Source organism: Megalobrama amblycephala, linkage group LG3, assembly GCF_018812025.1.
Source record: "Megalobrama amblycephala isolate DHTTF-2021 linkage group LG3, ASM1881202v1, whole genome shotgun sequence".
NCBI lineage: Eukaryota > Metazoa > Chordata > Actinopteri > Cypriniformes > Xenocyprididae > Megalobrama > Megalobrama amblycephala.
In genome coordinates this window covers 56,689,686-56,707,782 of record NC_063046.1, presented here as the reverse complement: position 1 = coordinate 56,707,782, position 18,097 = coordinate 56,689,686, and the positions used below count along the sequence as shown (strand labels likewise).

The 18,097-nt window shown below is 38.3% G+C and overlaps 1 protein-coding gene across 15 annotated transcripts in view; it reads right to left on the bottom strand.

The window, feature by feature from the left end:
- Positions 1–523: 523 nt before the first annotated feature.
- The window catches only part of LOC125265745 (adhesion G protein-coupled receptor L3-like), a 391,922-nt gene continuing 374,348 nt past the window's right edge, over positions 524–18,097 (bottom strand). For 11 of the 15 annotated variants that reach the window (XM_048186155.1, XM_048186160.1, XM_048186161.1 and 8 more), the window contains 2 exons: positions 17,705–17,801; positions 524–2,739 (listed from right to left, as the gene is read on the bottom strand). In XM_048186155.1, coding sequence (XP_048042112.1) covers positions 1,901–2,739; positions 17,705–17,801 — 936 coding nt within the window. In that variant the 3' untranslated portion in view covers positions 524–1,900. Of the gene's footprint in view, positions 2,740–3,650; positions 3,669–6,763; positions 6,893–17,704; positions 17,802–18,097 lie in introns of all 15 variants that reach the window. The other 4 variants (XM_048186154.1, XM_048186146.1, XM_048186147.1 and 1 more) reach the window with 2 other exon arrangements.

Sequence of the window (18,097 nt, the reverse complement as noted above, 5' to 3'; positions counted from 1 at the left end):
TTCCATGACACATCACTTCTGAAAGCTTTTGACTAACCAACTGCTCTACCATTAACATTACAGTACAGTATTGATGAAAATGTAGAAAGGTAATACGACTCCCTTGAATTAATTGCTTCTGCTTGTAACATTAGGAATTGTACTTGAATAAATGTAAATGTAAATCATGATCTCAAAGTGCCTTTATTAGGAACCATTACCAAATGAGTTACTATTGGAGAATTTAATTATAAACCAATCACCCCCCCCATCCCCCCAAATTAAGCATTAATTTGACTTACTTTTTCTCCATAATGTGAACAATGTCATTACCATCACACACAGAATCACATATTATACTAAATTCACTTCAAGGTTGATCAAGACCACAATCAGATTTTTATTTTTTATATTACTCTTTATTACTTTTATCATTTTTTTACCATAAATGTAACAGTTTTAAGTTTTATTTTTCAAGGTTTGATGTTAATTGAAGAAAGCCATATGAGACGTGTTTGCGTTGCAGAAAACGTACACATCCAGCAACTCTCGGCTTCACTCTGTCAGCCATTTATTTGTTGGCAAACAAGTTTCACTGTTACAACAAATATTAGTGAGAGGTCATTCAACCACAGGAGAAGAAAAAAAAGGATAAACAAAAGAATAAATAAAATTAATAATCATATTTGTTATGATAAAAAATTATAATGTGCCACATTCATTTCACCTCTAGCAGTTTTGCAGAATAGTTTGTACTTTTTTCCCCTCAGTGAAATAAATAAACATTCATTCTCCACCAGAAAGAAAAAAAAAGGCAAAAAGAAGGTATTTTTAGGTTTCTCTCATTCTAAATGTGGATCTCTGCCTCGTATGCATCTCTGTCAAAATCTCACTCTCTCTGAATGAAAACGACTTCTGTTGATCATATACTGCGATTCTCATATCTCTACCCCAAAATGGCAACATATTTTCAATGCTTTCTTCATCTACAAACTGGTGTCTATAAATCAAATAGAATGAGGAAAAATAGTTTTTTTTTTTTTTTTTGTCTATTCTGTTGTTTTTTTTCTACTTGCCATTATTCAAACTGAAATGAAGACATGAATGTAAAAGATATAATTAAAAAAGAGCGAGGGATCAAAACCTGTCGTGTTGAGGACAAGACCATCAGAAGAGAAAGGAAATGATCTGAAATCACCATGGTTACGGAAGCGGAAAGGCGTAGGAACAGAATAAGCACTATCCTGTGTAACACTAGTGTCTGTACATTTACATAGAAATATTGTAGAATTCTCCGGTATTAGTTCTTCCCCCACTTTTTAATATTTGTTATTAATACAGCAAAGAACAGAAACGGTGGAGTCCTCCTTCTTCGGCATTGTTCTCTGTCACAGCAAAATGTGCTGCTGTTCACCACATGAGAAGAAGAAACATATTTAAAAAGCAAATATGGATACAGAAGGTATTAAAATAGTTTCCGAGTCACATTGTTTCAGACTTGATTGGTGTTGACTAGACGCACTGAGCTACTAACAATGTTTTTGGCAGTTATTTGTATTCATTCGGGGCTGCCAAGAGTGAAAAACCCTCGAAATCTCGCACTCCCCGTAAGGTTGTACAGCAAATCCTTTTTTTGGGCCTATTTTCCCATTTAAGTAGAAGTGCACGACCAATAGAATCAAAAGAATGTCAGCTTTCATTCCTCAACAAGCAAAAGTACCCATAATCCTTTCCTGAACAGAATACAAAAATCGCCTCACAGGGTTTGTTGTTGCAGTTCATTTTTCTGCGGACACGTAGAAGCAAGAGTGAACAACTGCGGACGACAGAACGGTACGGAAACGTAGAAGAGCACGTGGAGCTCGAGATGTCACTGGGTGATGAGGATGAGCAGAGCAGAACGCGTGACCTTCGGCACCCTCTATAGGCTGGTGACCATGTGTGCGGGCTCCTGCGGCATTTCTTCGGGCGAAAGCTCATCTTTGGGCGGGACGATAAAGCCGTCGCTGCTTCCGCGGCCCAGTTGGTAGTAGTTATGCAGCTGGTGCAGATGGTTGCGTGAGCCCAAGTTGGGCATGCTCTTATAGTACACGTCATCTGGCTCCCCGGTCCTGGGAAGCGTGTGCGTGTCACCACCGCGGGGCAGCGAATGCGTGTCGGCGCGCTCAGGGTCGGGCAACGTGGGCATGCTGGTGTAGAGCGAGTCTCTCTGCGGGGACGGAGTCTCTTCCGTTTGCTCCTCTGTCAGCAGAGGGAAGAAACTCTCACTGTTTTCTTGGGGAAGGCGCCGTCGCAGTGAAGAGGCTGAGCTGAATGTGGTGGGAAGAGGCTGGATGTGGCGTGGTGGGGGAAGCAAAGGTGCATTGGACTCCTCCCTGATCAGATCCAGCCCTAGACTGTCCTCGGGCGGGAAAGATCCAGAGTCGTCCAAGCCCAGTGCAAGATTGACGGGCAGCATGGGCGAGTCTTTCACCCCGCCTCCGTTGCTGACTTCGTTCACCAACTTGTTCATAAGGTTGCGTCCGTGTTCGGCCGTGCGGTCGTGGTTGTTCAGGTAGGTGGGCAAGTAGTTGGAGGTGAGCTCTTTCAGGATCCGTTTCTCCAGCATGGTCTCTTTGTGTACGTTGTACGTGCGGTCGATGATTTGCACGCAGTCGCTCATGTAATCGGCGCTGGCCAAGCTGTAGCTGTTGCCATGGTTACCATTCAGTGGTAGAGTATCCATGGCACTTGTATCCCGAGCATTGTTCAGGATTCCCTCTGCAAGATGGAGAGTCAAGGAGAAGAGGTAATTAAAAACACTTGCGCCTGGCGCAAATAATAAGACCGGCATGCAAAACCGCTCGCAGAAACAAACTGAAAAACCTTGAAACTCTTCGTCCCTGAGGCGAATATTAATTGAGCTTCCAAAGAATGCTATCTTGATTGGATTCGTCATGGGTTCAAGGCTGATGTGAGGTTTAAAACTCATTGTAGAACTCACTGAAACGTGCCAGCTAGCGCTGTGATAATGGACTTACCAGTCAAACACATCTTTGGCTAGAAATTATCTTCCCACAGAACACTCAAATCGATAGCAAAGCCGGCAAACACAACAAACACAAACGCACAACAAACACAACAGCTAATGCAGACGCTTGGCATGTAAAAGCTTTTGACAAACCAAATCATGCTGGCCTTTATATAACACTCATATATCATTAGGTACAGAGAGAGCAGCTTCTCCGCCTATAGATTTCTACTTTAATTAAATTTTGCATATTATTGGCATCTTGCTGTTAAATTTAACACTCTCCCACACTCAAAAAACAAACCGTGGAAGCACTTTCTCTTTTTAGATAAATCATTTGAGCATAAACAAACAAATAACATTTGTTTTACTTATCAGTGGCTTCGACAAATATGCAAATTTTAATTGGGGGGAAAAAAGACCAGGGTTGCAAAACACCGAATTGTCCACTCAGCTTCTATTTTAACAAAAGCATCACTTTGCGTCGATGAAGAGACGAGAAAATTAGGTTTTCATTTTAATGAGGTTGAGAGTGCTCTCTGATTAGAATACTGACTTAAACATCTCTTAGCAGAATGGCGTTTTCTATAGTTTTAAGAAAAGAGTAATAACGTTAAGGGAAATTACATTTGGTAAGCAATGTTTAGTTTGACTCCCATACTTGTCTCTCTGTAGGGCTCTTAAAGGACAGCATGGAAAAAGGAAAGAGAAAAAAGGTACAGGTAAGCATTCACAGTGACCGCTCAAATAGAACATGCACACAGATTAATGAAGCGCAGGTAAATGGTTACGCTCAACCCCATCGTTTCACCTCTCAAATACAGACACACACCCCGCGTCCCCTCGCAATCCCAGGATGCACATGTAAATGCCATAAAATTGTGCTTTAAAGCCCCCTGAATGTCTGGAGGGCGCAGAAATGGGCTTCTGTCTCCATTAGCGGAGCGCTCCGCTTCAAACGCGGTTCCACAGTCAGACTTGTATACGGTAAGAGAGTTATTGATCGGGCTAAAGAGGAACATTAAAAGTGGCCTGGGATCTATTCGGAATTTCTGGGCTTTTATTGATATTAGATTTCAAGGTCGCCACAACGTTGTCAACGTAGATGAAGAGGTTGTTATCCCGTGCTCGCCCCTCCCCGCTGACGCGTCTACCTCTCTGTCTCTAGAGCCTTTTGAATTTTTTCAGATCTTTGCATTAGTAAAGGTGGCACTAACAGGTGGTGACGGGGAGAAAGCAGATCAACAGACAGTCGGGAAGAGACAAGAGTGAGACAGCTGCGTGCAGGGATGCGTTATTGCTAACAGGAGAAGCCATGCCTCCTGTGAGCATCTCAGCATGAGAGCGCAGTAAATTCCTGTTCTAAAAGAATGCGCTAGACGTATGAAGTCTTGCTCTGAAAACTGACTTTTTTTGCATGCAGCCCTGCAGAAGCATATTCTTAATAGTGCCTAGTGCTACCCTTCTGTATGAGACACATTAGACTGCCTTTAAAGTTGAAAGGGCCCGTTTACACCTAGTCAATTTATGCGTTTTTACTGATCGGTAAAAATCACACATGGTCAAGTCTGTTTGGCCGCATAAATTTGTCTCTGCAAAATGAATATAAATCTGATCTTCAATTCCTGCACTATTCTGTCATTAATGACTCACCCTCATGTCGTTCCAAACCTGTAAGACCTTTGTTCATCTTCAGAACACAAATTAAGATATTTTTGATGAAATCCAAGAGGATTTTTTTATCCTCAATAGAAAGCGACAAAATTACCACATTCAAGGTCCAGAAAAGTACTAAAGACAACATGACTACAGTGGTTCAACCTTAATGTTATGAAGCCACGAGAATACTTTTTTTGTGCTAAAACAAAACAAAAATATCGACTTAATTCAACAAATTCGTCTCTCCCCTGTCATTCTCCTACGCTATTTTCATTGCAGCGCTTGGCTGACACCCGTTCACGTGAGCAGCACGATGCCGGGTTGAGCACTGCAACGAAAATAGCATAGGAATGTCTTTACTACTTTTCTGGACCTTGTATGTGGTAATTTCGTTGCTTTCTATTGAGGATAAAAAACTTCTTGTATTTCATCAAAAATATCCTAATTTGTGTTCCGAAGATGAACGAAGGTCTTAAGCCTGGAACACACCAAGCCGACGCCGACGAACTAGTGGCGACGAAAGCAGACTGCGGGGTTGGCTCTGTCGAGGACCGACTTCAGCTGACGGTGTGGAACACACTGAGAAAACTTAACTTAGTCGGCCGACGTACAAAAACTGCCCGACGGCCGACCATCGGCTTGGTGTGTTCCGGGCTTTACGGGTTAGGAACGGCATGAGGGTGAGTACTTGACAAAAAATTCATTTTTTGGTGAACTAACCCTTTAACGGAGTTCACGTCAACAAAAACAACAAAAATGAGCTGAATTTTGTTTATCATCAGCTAATTTCAAGATCAAAGGCCGCTTTAGCAACCAGATGCATTTCCACTTGCCCGGTTGCATCTGGAACGCGTCTCAATCCACCTCCTGAAGTGGTTTGAGTGATTGGATTTAATTGTGCATTCACACTATGTCATAATTACAGCAATTACGCGATTTCAACACGTAAAAAACGTTCATGTCCTTGTAGAGCTCATAATTACAGCTTGTAAGATAAGTTTTCTGAGAGCTCCCACGTTTACCATGTGACCGCTGTACCACCTGACCGCTGCAGATTCATTTAGGTGTTGATAGTGGTGCTACAGAAACACATAATTCCCAGTCAGAGGATGTGAACCGCCCCGAAAATAACATATGTTGTCATCTTGAGACTACTGTAATTATGACATGGCATGAACGCAGCATAAATCCATCTCGAAAGTGTTTCCGAGGGCATTTACACCTGGTCTTTTCACGATCGGATAGCTATGGCATGAAGTGACCAGGTGTAAACAGGCCAAACTCGTTATCCCATGCTCGGCCTGAAATGCCAGACCTCCTGCAAGCATGAGTGCATGGTAGATTTCTAGTCTTTGGATGTATGAAGTCTTACTGAGTGTTTTGTATGCAAGGAGTGCATTTAGTGTTTTCATTTGCATCAGTGCTGTGACATGTAATAGAAACGTCATGCGTTACTGTCCAAACCCTTCAGACCCTTCAGTCTTCAAAAGAGTGGACGATTTTGTCTTGTGATTCAGCACTCATGCGTGTATAAAGTTTGTATTCGCATTTCTGTTTAGATGAAGAAGTCATTATCCCATGCTTGTTCTGAAATGCACGGCCTCCTGAGAGAGCTGCGGGATGAGCGCATGGTAGACTTCTGGACTGTGAATTTCGCATGCAAGGAGCGCATTCATTGTTTTCAGTTGCATCAAGTCCAGTGTAGCTGTCAAATCCCATCTGCATGAGACACATTTGTGCGACCTGTCTTCAAACGAGTGGGTGATTTTATTTTATTCTGCGATTAGGCACTAATGCTCATAAAGACTGAGTCGCATTTGTGTCATGCCGCAAAATATAGCCATCAGTTACTATGATTATTTCAGCTGTATGAACTCATTTTTCATTGGGAACTAAGTGTTACTACAGACCATAACAGACAAAAGACAAAGATGATCGCAGACACGTTCAGCTTGAAGCCACATAGTGGAGCCATTTCCCCCCAAACACACACACACACACACACACACACACACACACACACACACACACACACACACACACACACACACACACACACACACACACACACAGTTAGTGCACAGCAAGTTAAAGCAACGGAAGAATGCAGCACACCTTGAGCGTTGTACATGCTGAGAGTGGGGTTGTTATAGACGGCTGATTCGCCCAGTAAGGTGTTATAGGGGTTGTTAGAGGCGTGTGAGCGCAGCAGAGAGTTTGGGATGAGGTGATTGGCCATGGCACCTGATGCAGCCACACAGATGGAGAGAAGAACACACAGAGAAGATCAAACAAATGCAGCAACAATGTTAGCATTGGTATCATACAGGCATCTCCTCAGCAGGCACAGAAAAAAGCAGGAACATTCAACCAATGTTAGCATTCATATCTCATCAGAGCCTCTGACGGTCTATGTGAGTGAGCCTGTTATGGAAGAGACCTGTTCCTGGATAAAATGGATCATTTCTCAGTGGGGTTAAAGGGTTAGTTCACCCAAAATGAAAATTCTGTCATTTATTACTCACCCTCATGCCGTTCTACAACCCTAAGACCTTCGTTCATCTTCAGAACACAAATTAAGATATTTTTGATGAAATCCGATGGCTCAGTGAGGCCTCTATTGAGAGCAAAGCCACTGAACCTCTCAAGGTCCATAAAGGTACTAAAAACATATTTAAAACAGTTCATGTGAGTTTAGTGGTTCTACCTTAAAGGTCCCGTTCTTTGTGATCCCATGTTTCAAACTTTAGTTAGTGTGTAATGTTGTTGTTAGAGTATAAACAAAATCTGTAAAATTTTAAAGCTCAAAGTTCAATGCCAAGCGAGATATTTTATTTAACAGAAGTCGCCTACATCGAACGGCCAGTTTGGACTACATCCCTCTACTTCCTTCTTTAATGACGTCACTAAAACAGTTTTTTGACTAACCTCCGCCAACAGGAATACACAAGAGTTGCGTTTGTAGAGTGTGTTTGTCGCCATGTCGTCGAAACGCTGTTATTTTCATCCCGCAGTCCAATCACCGGGTCTGATTCCGGCTCAAATTGATAGGGTAAAATTAAAGACGTCTTTACAATAACACTGAGCGCGTGCATCTCCACGTTATGGTAAGAGGCGTGACCTTTCCGGGCAAGGTTCGCTAAGCTGCTGTCGAATCACAACACAGGAACCGCTGGCACAATCAGAACTCGTTACGTATTTCTGAAGGAGGGACTTCATAGAACAAGGAAGTCATCAGCCCGTTTTTATGACAGTGGAAACAGCGGTATACAGATAAGTAAATTATGTGAAAAATACTGTGTTTTTTTTACATGCGAAACATGAACACATGTTATATTGCACACTATAAACACAATCAAAACTTAAAAAAACCACGAAAAACGGGACCTTTAATATAATAAAGCAACAAGAATATTTTTGTGCACCAAAAAACCAAAACAGCGGCTTTTCAACAATATCTAGTAGTGATGGCCAATTTCAAAACACTGCTTCAGAGCTTTACAAATCGAATCAGTGGTCTGGAGCGCTAAAGTCACGTGATTTCAGCAGTTTAGCCGTTTGATAGGAGATCCGAATCACTAATTCGAAACAAAAGATTCGTAAAGCTCAGAAGTTTCATGAAGTAGTGTTTTGAAATCGGCCATCACAAGATATTGTTGAAAAGTCATTATTTTGTTTTTTTGGTGCACAAAAAGTATTCTCGTCGCTTTATAATATTAAGGTAGAACCACTGAACTCACATGAACCGATTTAAATATGTTTTTAGTACCTTTATGGATCTTGAGAGGTTCGGTGGCTTTGCTTTCAATAAAGGCCTCACTCAGCCATTGGATTTCATCAAAAATATCTTAATTTGTGTTCTGAAGATGAACAGGTGTGTCTTACAGGTGTGGAACAACATGACGATGAGTAATAAATGACAATATTTTCATTTTTGGTTGAACTAAGTCTTTAACTATAGTCAGCTAGTGAGTTTTTTTCTGTTAATTTACTAATAAAAGTTGGCAAAATAATATTTTAGCAGAGATACACATTTAAAGTGTATTCTTAAATTTGCATCTCTGCTACAAAGAACAAAAAAATCACAAAGAAGACTCTTTGTGCACTTAGGGTGTATAGATTTTGGTAGCACTTGATTTTACAGTCCTGTTCCACATGTACATACTATGTGCTTATTATAGCAATTACAAAAACTGGGTTATAACTAGGTACTAACCCTGAACCTAAACCTAACCTTAACCCATGTAGTAACCTTATATTACCAGTACCTTCTTAGGTAAGTATACTGAGTTACACTTTATTTTAAGGTGTCAATGTTACAGTGTAATTATATATTTAAGTACTGAGTAATATTAATTAACAACATGTACTTACTATAGGTTTCGGGCTAGGATTAGGGTTTGGCTGTTGGTTAGCTGCATGTAATTATGTATAATTTACATATGACTACAGTGGTTCAACCTTAATGTTATGAAGCAATAAGAATACTTTTTGTCCGCCAAAAAAACAAAATAACAACTTTATTCAACAATATCTAGTGATGGGCGATTTCAAAACACTGCTTCATGAAGCTCTGAAGCTTTACAAATCTTTTGTTTCGAATCAGTGGTTCGGAGCGCGTATCAGACTGCCAAAGTCACGTCATTTCAGTAAATGAGGCTTCATTACGTCATAAGCGTTTCGAAACGTTTCGAAATTTGACTTTGGCAGTTTGATACACGCTCCGAACCACTGATTCGAAACAAAAGATTTGTAAAGCTTCGAAGCTTTATGAAGCAGTGTTTTGAAATCGCCCATCACTAGATATTGTTGAATAAAGTTGTCATTTTGTTTTTTTGGTGCACAAAAAGTATTCTCATCGCTACATAACATTAAGGTTGAACCACTGTAGTCACATGAACTGTTTTAAATGTGTTTGGTAGCTTTCTGGACATTGAAAGTGTTAATTATCTTGCTGTCAAAGGAGGCCTCACGGAGCCATCGGATTTTATCAAAAATATCTTAATTTGTGTTCCGAAGACGAATGAAGGTCTTACGGGTGTGGAACGACATGAGAGTGAGTAATAAATGACAGAATGTTCATTTTTGGGTGAACTAACCCTTTAAGACACAAGTCAATATTATGAGATAAAAAGTCAATCATGACAAAAATGTACTAATCTCATCATTTTGACCTTTTTGTCAATTTTGACCTTTTCTCATAATGACTTTACAATTTTGACTTAAAATCTAAATTTTTACTTTTTGTCTTAATTTCAAATTGATCTCATAATGACTTAGCATCTCATCATTTCAATTTAATTTATAATTTTACAAAAGCATGATTTTTTTTCTTATGTGGTAGAAATAGGCTTTCATAAGATTGAGAATGTCCACCCCCCCCACTGTATAAATGACTAGCAAAAATGGTTATGATTATGGATATTTAAAAAAGGGACAAGAAGTTCTGTTTCAAAATTCATCCCATTTTAAAACACAGCTTTTGTAACAAATTCTCCTCCATCTTCTTCACTTTCAAGACAATTACTGTTGGATTGAAATTGCCAGCTGTGAGCAGTGTTCCTATTATTATGCATAATCTCTCGGCAGGCTCACACAGAATCTGTGCGCACTGATTTCCACAAAATTGGATTACCGATTTTCACAAAGTGAAACATCTCCCGCCCCTTGAATGTTTGTTTATTAAATATTTCGCTAATTTGATCATGCTTTTAGTTAACAATAAGAGTATAATACTTTCAGCTCATCTCTCAGTTTTGACTCAGTAAGACTTTCTGTTTGATTCTCCAAAGAAGATCATGTACAATATGAGCTCATTTATTAAACAGAGGTTTGGTTGTGATTATCAGTGTAGGCACGTTTATTATGCTGTCGACTAATTATAGACCTCTGTAAATCATACGCTGAACACTGAGATAAGCACCTTCAGATATATGACAGAAAGACATAGAGAGAGACAGAGGTTCATTGAGGTTGAGGTTTAAATGCATCTTTTGTTCTGCAGTGGAAATTATTACACAAATTGACATTTCACCTGCACAGTGTTTGTGCAAAAGATTCTGACCTCTGAAAAATTCTCTCCAGAAGTGAGGTTGAGGAGGTAAACATGATCAATAAACAAATTAAGGATGTCAAGTTTAACACAATAAGGTGATTAATTAAAAATGTGTAATATTGTTAATTTTTTAATACAGTTAAAAATTTATTGAATTTCATGAGCAAAATAATATTATTCATAGAAACATTAAAGGTGCCCAAGAATGCTTTTTCACAAGATGTAATATAAGTCTAAGGTGACTCCTGAATGTGTCTGTGAAGTTTCAGCTCAAAATACTTTTTTAAATTAATTTTTTTAACTGCCTATTTTGGGGCATCATTAACAATGCACTGATTTACACTCGGCGCCGCCCCCTTAAATCGCGTGCTCCCTGCCACACCAGCTGTCGACTATATTACAGCGAATTTACAAAGTTCACACAGCTAATATAACCCTCAAAAGGATGTTTACAAAATGTTCGTCATGCATGCTGTATGCATGCTTCGAATTATGTGAGTAAAGTATTTATTTGGATGTTAACGTTTTATTCTGAGTGAATTTGAGGCTGTCCTCCGTGGCTAACGGCTAATGCTACACTGTTGGAGAGATTTATAAAGAATGAAGTTGTGTTTATGCATTATACAGACTGCAAGTGTTTAATAATGAAAATAGCGACGGCTCTTGTCTCCGTGAATACAGTAATAAACTATGGTAACTTTAACCTCATTTAACAGTACATTAGCAACATGCTAATGAAACATTTAGAAAGACAATTTACAAATATCAGTAAAAATATCATGTTATCATGGATTATGTCAGTTATTATTGCTCCATCTGCCATTTTTCGCTGTTGTTCTTGCTTACCTAATCTGATGATTCGGCTGTGTGCAGCTCCAGACGTTAACTGGCTGCCCTTGTCTAATGCCTTTCATAATGTTGGGAACATGGGCTGGCATTATGCAAATATTGGGGCGTACACCCCGACTGTTACGTAACAGTCGGTGTTATGTTGAGATTCGCCTGTTCTTCGGAGGTCTTTTAAACAAATTAGATTTATATAAGAAGGAGGAAACAATGGAGTTTGAGACTCACTGTATGTCTTTTCCATGTACTGAACTCTTGTTATTTAACTATGCCGAGGTAAATTCAATTTTTGAATCTAGGGCACCTTTAAATGTAAAATCAGCATAAGACGTCTTGTTTGATTACAATCATAAAGTATTACGGTAGCACTTTACAGTTTTGCATACACATAATATGTACTGACTATTATAATTATCATTATAATACTGGGCAATAACTATTAATACCCCTATTGTTATCATATATAACTTCCTTAACCTATATTGTTACTTTATATTACTATATATTAGAGAAATTTTAATTTGAAATTAACATTCCCGTGCGTTGTTCATTGTAGCCAATCGAAGACATATCCGATGAGCACGTGAACACAATGGCCAATCAGAGGTGTTTACGAATCCGCTCAACAGTGCTCAAAGCATCACATTTTTTTTTAAATTCTGTACCGATTGGTACCAAAGTCGGTACTTTTGATAACTCTAATATATTATGAAAGTCCAACCAGCATTACATTGCAATCTAATATCTTTTTAAGCATTCTGATGTATTTTAAAGAATAGAAAATGTAGTAAAGATCAGCGACGTAAAAAGTGTCCTGTATCTAGGCCTAAGCGCAAATAATCCGGGACAAGTGGCTTTCACACAAATTACTGAATGCGACAATTGCTTATATTTCTTGTTTTTCTATTCCTTAAAGATTAAAGAGGTAAACTACAAAAAGGTGTGATTAGTGTGATTTACAAAAGCTACTTAAATAATGGAACTAAGGCCTAATCCCGGTTTAATCTAAGCCCTGTCTGTATAACCAGGCCATAATGTTTTAAAATGTTTTCTTTTAACTTTTTCTTAATCCGTGTTTTCACTGTTATGTGGTAGGTGGCGGTGTTACACATCTTCTAAAATAGAACATAATTTCCGGATCCAAAAACAAGTGAAGAAAAAGATCTGCATAAACCAGGAGAGGATAGAAGTTGCTTAAACACACGTAAGCTAACGTGATGATCAAACAATCGAGAGCATAACCCACTAAGAGGTTCACGACTGAGCAAGCTGTGGGGGTGTTGATCTATGCTTTGATCATCATTCTGAATCCAATCCGGAAGAAGTCTTTGACAAAAATGTGATTTTCTCAGCATTTTATTTATTTTTATTTATTAATTTAGTTTTATTTATTTTTTATCAAATATGCCCACAGTCAAGTGTTGATAAAAAAGAATTAAACTAATATATTTCTTAAGCAGATGCTCTGTTCTTTCTTTATTCATACAACAAAATATTCTGGATATGAATATTCTGAATATGATCAAAAATGCTGGTGTTGGCTGGCAACTTTAAGATAAAACACTGGTTGGGAAAGAGTTACGGATAGAGTTAGTCTGTATTTATTATAATTAGCTTCATGTATTTAATTTAATAGTCTCATGTATCTTAGACTCTAATCTGTCTTGTGACAGGCAGGTGACCCAGTAAACGTGTGTGTATCTCGATGAGTGTTGTGGTTTCTCTGCGTGTCTCACACACTCTTCCTCGGAGTTCAGCTTTGTGTCTCTGTTTAATACATCTGTCAGCTCTGAGCAGCATGAGTGATAGAGCATCTTTCTCTCTCTCTCTCACACACACACACACACACACACACACACACACACACACACACACACACACACACACACACACACACACACACACACATTTGGATTAAGTGCTGAGAGCCTAATTATTTCCATCGTGACACTTCCTCTCTCTAGAGAGGGTCAATCCATCATCATAACAGAACATTAGCGTCTCACTGATCAGAACAGGAACAGAGACTGAGACAGAAAGAGAGAAATCAAATTTATAGAGGCATCTGAAATTCAGAACGATTCAGAGCAGATCTTCCTTCTAGCTCCCACAGGTGTGTGGGGGTTTTCAAAGGTAGATTTTAAGAAAAAAATGCTCTTATAAGTGAGCTAAATCTGATAAATTATCATTCGACTGGAAAAAGGTCATAGATTTGTGTGTGTATATATATATATATATATATATATATATTCAAGAACTAAACATTTGGATCCTTTCAACCTCGTGATGAGAAACAGGGTTATTATAGTTTGTTTCATAATGAATGAACTTTAGCCTACACAATTATTGAACTGAACTGAATCAATACTGAACTGAATTGAGCAGAATAATGAGACTATTATCTTTTTTTTAGGGTTTGCATCATTGAATTTCTATTGTATAAAACACTAAAGAAAATAAAGATAACTTGACCAGTTAATTAAAACTATAACCATATTTTTTTACTTGAAATAAAATAAAATAAAAAAGCTTATTTTAACTTATTTTATTTCAGCTAGTTGCCAAAAGCAACATTTCTCATTTAGTTTAATTTGTATACTAAACTAAATAAAAAATTACTACAATAACTAAAACTGATATAAAAATGACTAAAACTGCATAGACATTAAAAACAGTAACTAATAAAAATGGCACAACAATATTAGTAAAAATTTAACTAAAATTAAAATGAAAATACAAAAATAAAAACATTCAAAATATTAAAAGAAAACTATAATAGTATCTCAGTGATGCTAAAATGACACTCAAAATGAGATGAATGAATCCATTTTCCTAATTTTAACTTGAGTGCATTTGTCAAGCTCAACTATTCACTGACCCTTTGTTGAAAAAGAAAATATATATATATATATATATATATATATATAAAGACATTTTGTGGCCCTTTTCTTTATGCTACTTGTGGAAAGTGCCTTATTTCCTTTCACTAAAAGCAGCACGGTTCTGCAGTTTCCTGCTCTCCAGCGCCTTTTGTGCCTCCTGACTGGATGGTGTGAATTAGCCTGAGATGTTTCAAAGCATCTGCTGTTCTGTCCTGTCCAATCGCAGTGCTTTCACTGAGGGAATGAACGCCGACTGAACTGTCTGAGCTCTGACGGCTCGTCTGCATTATTGAGGCCTGCAGCTTATTTCTGTCATCTCACTGAACTGGAAATGTTTTGTTTTAAGATACGGCGTACTCCACACTAATTAAATCCTCATCCACCTGTTTACCTCTCATTTACACAATATACAAAGAGTTTGAAGGAACATGAATGTAATCTAAATGTAAATTAAATGAGCTTCATTACATTATGCTAACAATTATTAAAACAGTTTTAAGTTTAACTTGTATGACTTGGTTTTCTGTTCTGTTCTCTCCTCTCAACACACTGTCATTTACTTAAAAAGTTTTTAAAGTTTAATTACCTCATTTCTTTTTAACTTTGTACTTTACTGGCCATAAAAATAGACTTATTTGCATGTTCTGGTTTTTCAGAACTATTCTTGCTCAATTAAAGTAGCACTGCTGATGCATGGCAGGAGAAACTCACAGACTATATTTACTTGTAAATGTTTAATGTATTGAATGTCAGGATTAGAAAGATCTTCATTAAAGAAACATAACTGCAACTTTAAGTTTTATCTGTAGACACGAAATCTTTTGAAACTGTTTAACACCCCCCCACCCCCACTGATTTCAAACATGCAATTATATGGAACATTGAATTCTGCAGGCGCTGGTTAAATTCTGCTTGATGTCAGTAGGCTCAGACTTCATTCAGATTTTATGACCTGATTTTGAGTTCTGTAATTCCGTGGAATGAATACAAATATGCTGAAACATGTCAAACAGAGCTGAGAGCACAAATGCTTGTCTTGCATTAGCTCTGCGATGCGCCACACATTACGTAATGTGCTGGAACGGTGACGTACGCGGAAGTACCGAGCAAGTGTTTATAAAAAGTGAACGTGTAAAGACTAAGTCAAACGCCCTTTAAAAAAAAGGTAAAACAATGATGTCGGACAATTTTGAAGTTGGAGGAGAAAATGAGTACTGCGGTACTTCTACCAACATCAAGCATGATTTTTACAACGTGATTACATAATGCGTGACGGATTGCAGAACAGTGCAAGACGAGCATTTGTGGTTAAAAAGTATACTTTTTTTTTTTTTTTTTTTTTTTTGAAAATGGCAGATCGTTTCACTAGACAAGACCCTTATTCCTCGGCTGGGATCGTGTATTGGAACTACAATTTGGACCTTCAACCCGTTGGACCCCACTGAAGTCCACTGTATTGAGAAAAATCCTGGAATGTTTTCTTCAAAAACGTTAATTTCTTTTCGACCGAAGAAAGAAAGACATAAACATCTTGGATGACATGGGAGTGAGTAAATTATCTGAAAATTTTAATTCTGAAGTTAACTAATCCTTTAAAAAAACGGTCTATGTAAATTCATGACTTTCTAAAACATCCCGGTAATAAAATATTCAAACAAACTCTTTATTAAAATCACAAAAAAAAAAAATAAAAAAAAATGACAAGACGTTTCTGTGTTCATCCAAACACCATCCTCAGTTGTAAAAACACAGAAAGTAACTCTGGCAAATATACACCTATTAAAGTCACATGATCAGCACACATGTAGAAGTCACATGACTGCTAAGTTAACCACATAGTATTGCTTGCCAGAGTAGAGTTCTTTGTCGTTATGGTGGTTCCCTTCCGTCCCCAGGTGAAAAAAAGGTACACTTCCAAATTATACTTAAAGCGCTCTATTTTCGTGCACTTATTTTGTACTTATTTAGTACTTCTTAAGATAATCTTAAGAACATCGTTATTAAAAAATTTATTTAGTTACCACTTGTAGTACACTATGCGTTCAAGTGGTAACTAAATACATTTTATTAATACAGAGATAGTGGGCCCTCTATCATACACCCAGCAGTTATCATTTTCACGTCCAGCGCCCACGTTGTTTAAATAGTAAATGCACTCGTGCACCCATGGGTGTGCTGGTCTGAAAACAAGGTGTGTCCAGGCGCGTTAATATTTTCAGGCAACTGAAAACGACTGCGCCACTGACCAACAGAAACCTGGTCAAAAGTCATTGGCACAATATTTGTTTTGTTATTTAAAGATCACGTTAGTAATATGCGCATTCATGCGGGTGCATAATGCACGTATACTCTGCTTATTACACACACTGGGCAGCACACAAGCATGTCAAATATTAAAAACAAAAGGATTACAATGTAAAAGATTATTATTGTGTGCAAAAAGATAAAAATGCTTTGGTGAAATCCAGCTTTTCCCACAGATTTAACCTTGCGCACGAGCAGATCCGTTTCCTCGCGTTCAGTTGTTCCGCTTGCAAATTCCACCACGTAAATAGCATGTAGTTTCTTTTGTTGTAGATGCGTGAAGACTGCCGAGTCCTGCCCCGAAGAGCTTGTTCGTCTATGCTGGGCCATGCGTCAATAAAGTGACTGTTTTGTTTCCCCTATATACAGATCCTTGCTGATCCCGTCCTTTGGATGGATTGGTTGGTCCATCCAAAGGACCAGATTCCCAAACACCATAATAGTAATATTGTATATTCAGTTAAGAGCAGTGATCTGTATGCAAGGATCTGTTTATAGGAGAAACAAAGCAGCCACTTTATCAATGAGGAATACCATCTACTCTGGCAAGCATACTTGGCAAGTGGTTAACTTAGGAGTCATGTGACTTCTACAGGCGTGCTGATCATGTGACTTTAATAGGTGTATATTTGCCAGAGTTACTTTCTGTCTTTTTACAACTGAGCATGGTGCTTGGATGAACACCAAAACATCTTGTTAAATCTTTTAATGTAGTTTAGTGATTTTAATGAAGAGTTTGTTTGAACATGTGTTAAGAATCAAAGTTATGAAAGTATTTTCTCTTTAAGTACATTTTATTTCAGTAATATTATATTATCTGCAAGTACAGCTTTTTAAAAATATACTTTCAAGATGTGAAGCACACTACAAGTGCACATTCATATTCATATAATTAAGTGCACTTGTTTACACAAGGGTGGCAATACCCTGCGACCCGTATAATAGCCATGTATGCATGTGTGTGTGTACCTCTGTTGAGTGTAGCTGAACTGTTGATGTCCCCAGCCATGAACGAAGACTCTGACTGCTTCCTCACCGTGTCATTCCACATCCGGCGGATTCGGCTCTGTGAAGAACACCACAGAGTTTCACACACACAAAATGATCACAGACACATATCTCCTAAGATCAGAGCCAGTGTTACACCAAGGCTTCAAAGAATCGTTCACCCAAAAATGAACATTCTGCCATCATTAAAGCTGGGCTAAGCGATATTTCAAAAACGCTGTTGGACATTGTTGATATTTGAAATCTACTCAAACAAACACACCCCTCTCTTCATTTCTCTGCCTACAAAACTCACCCTCCAATCCTAACCACCCTGCTCCGAGTCGGTCTCGTACCCCGATTGCTGCTGGCCGG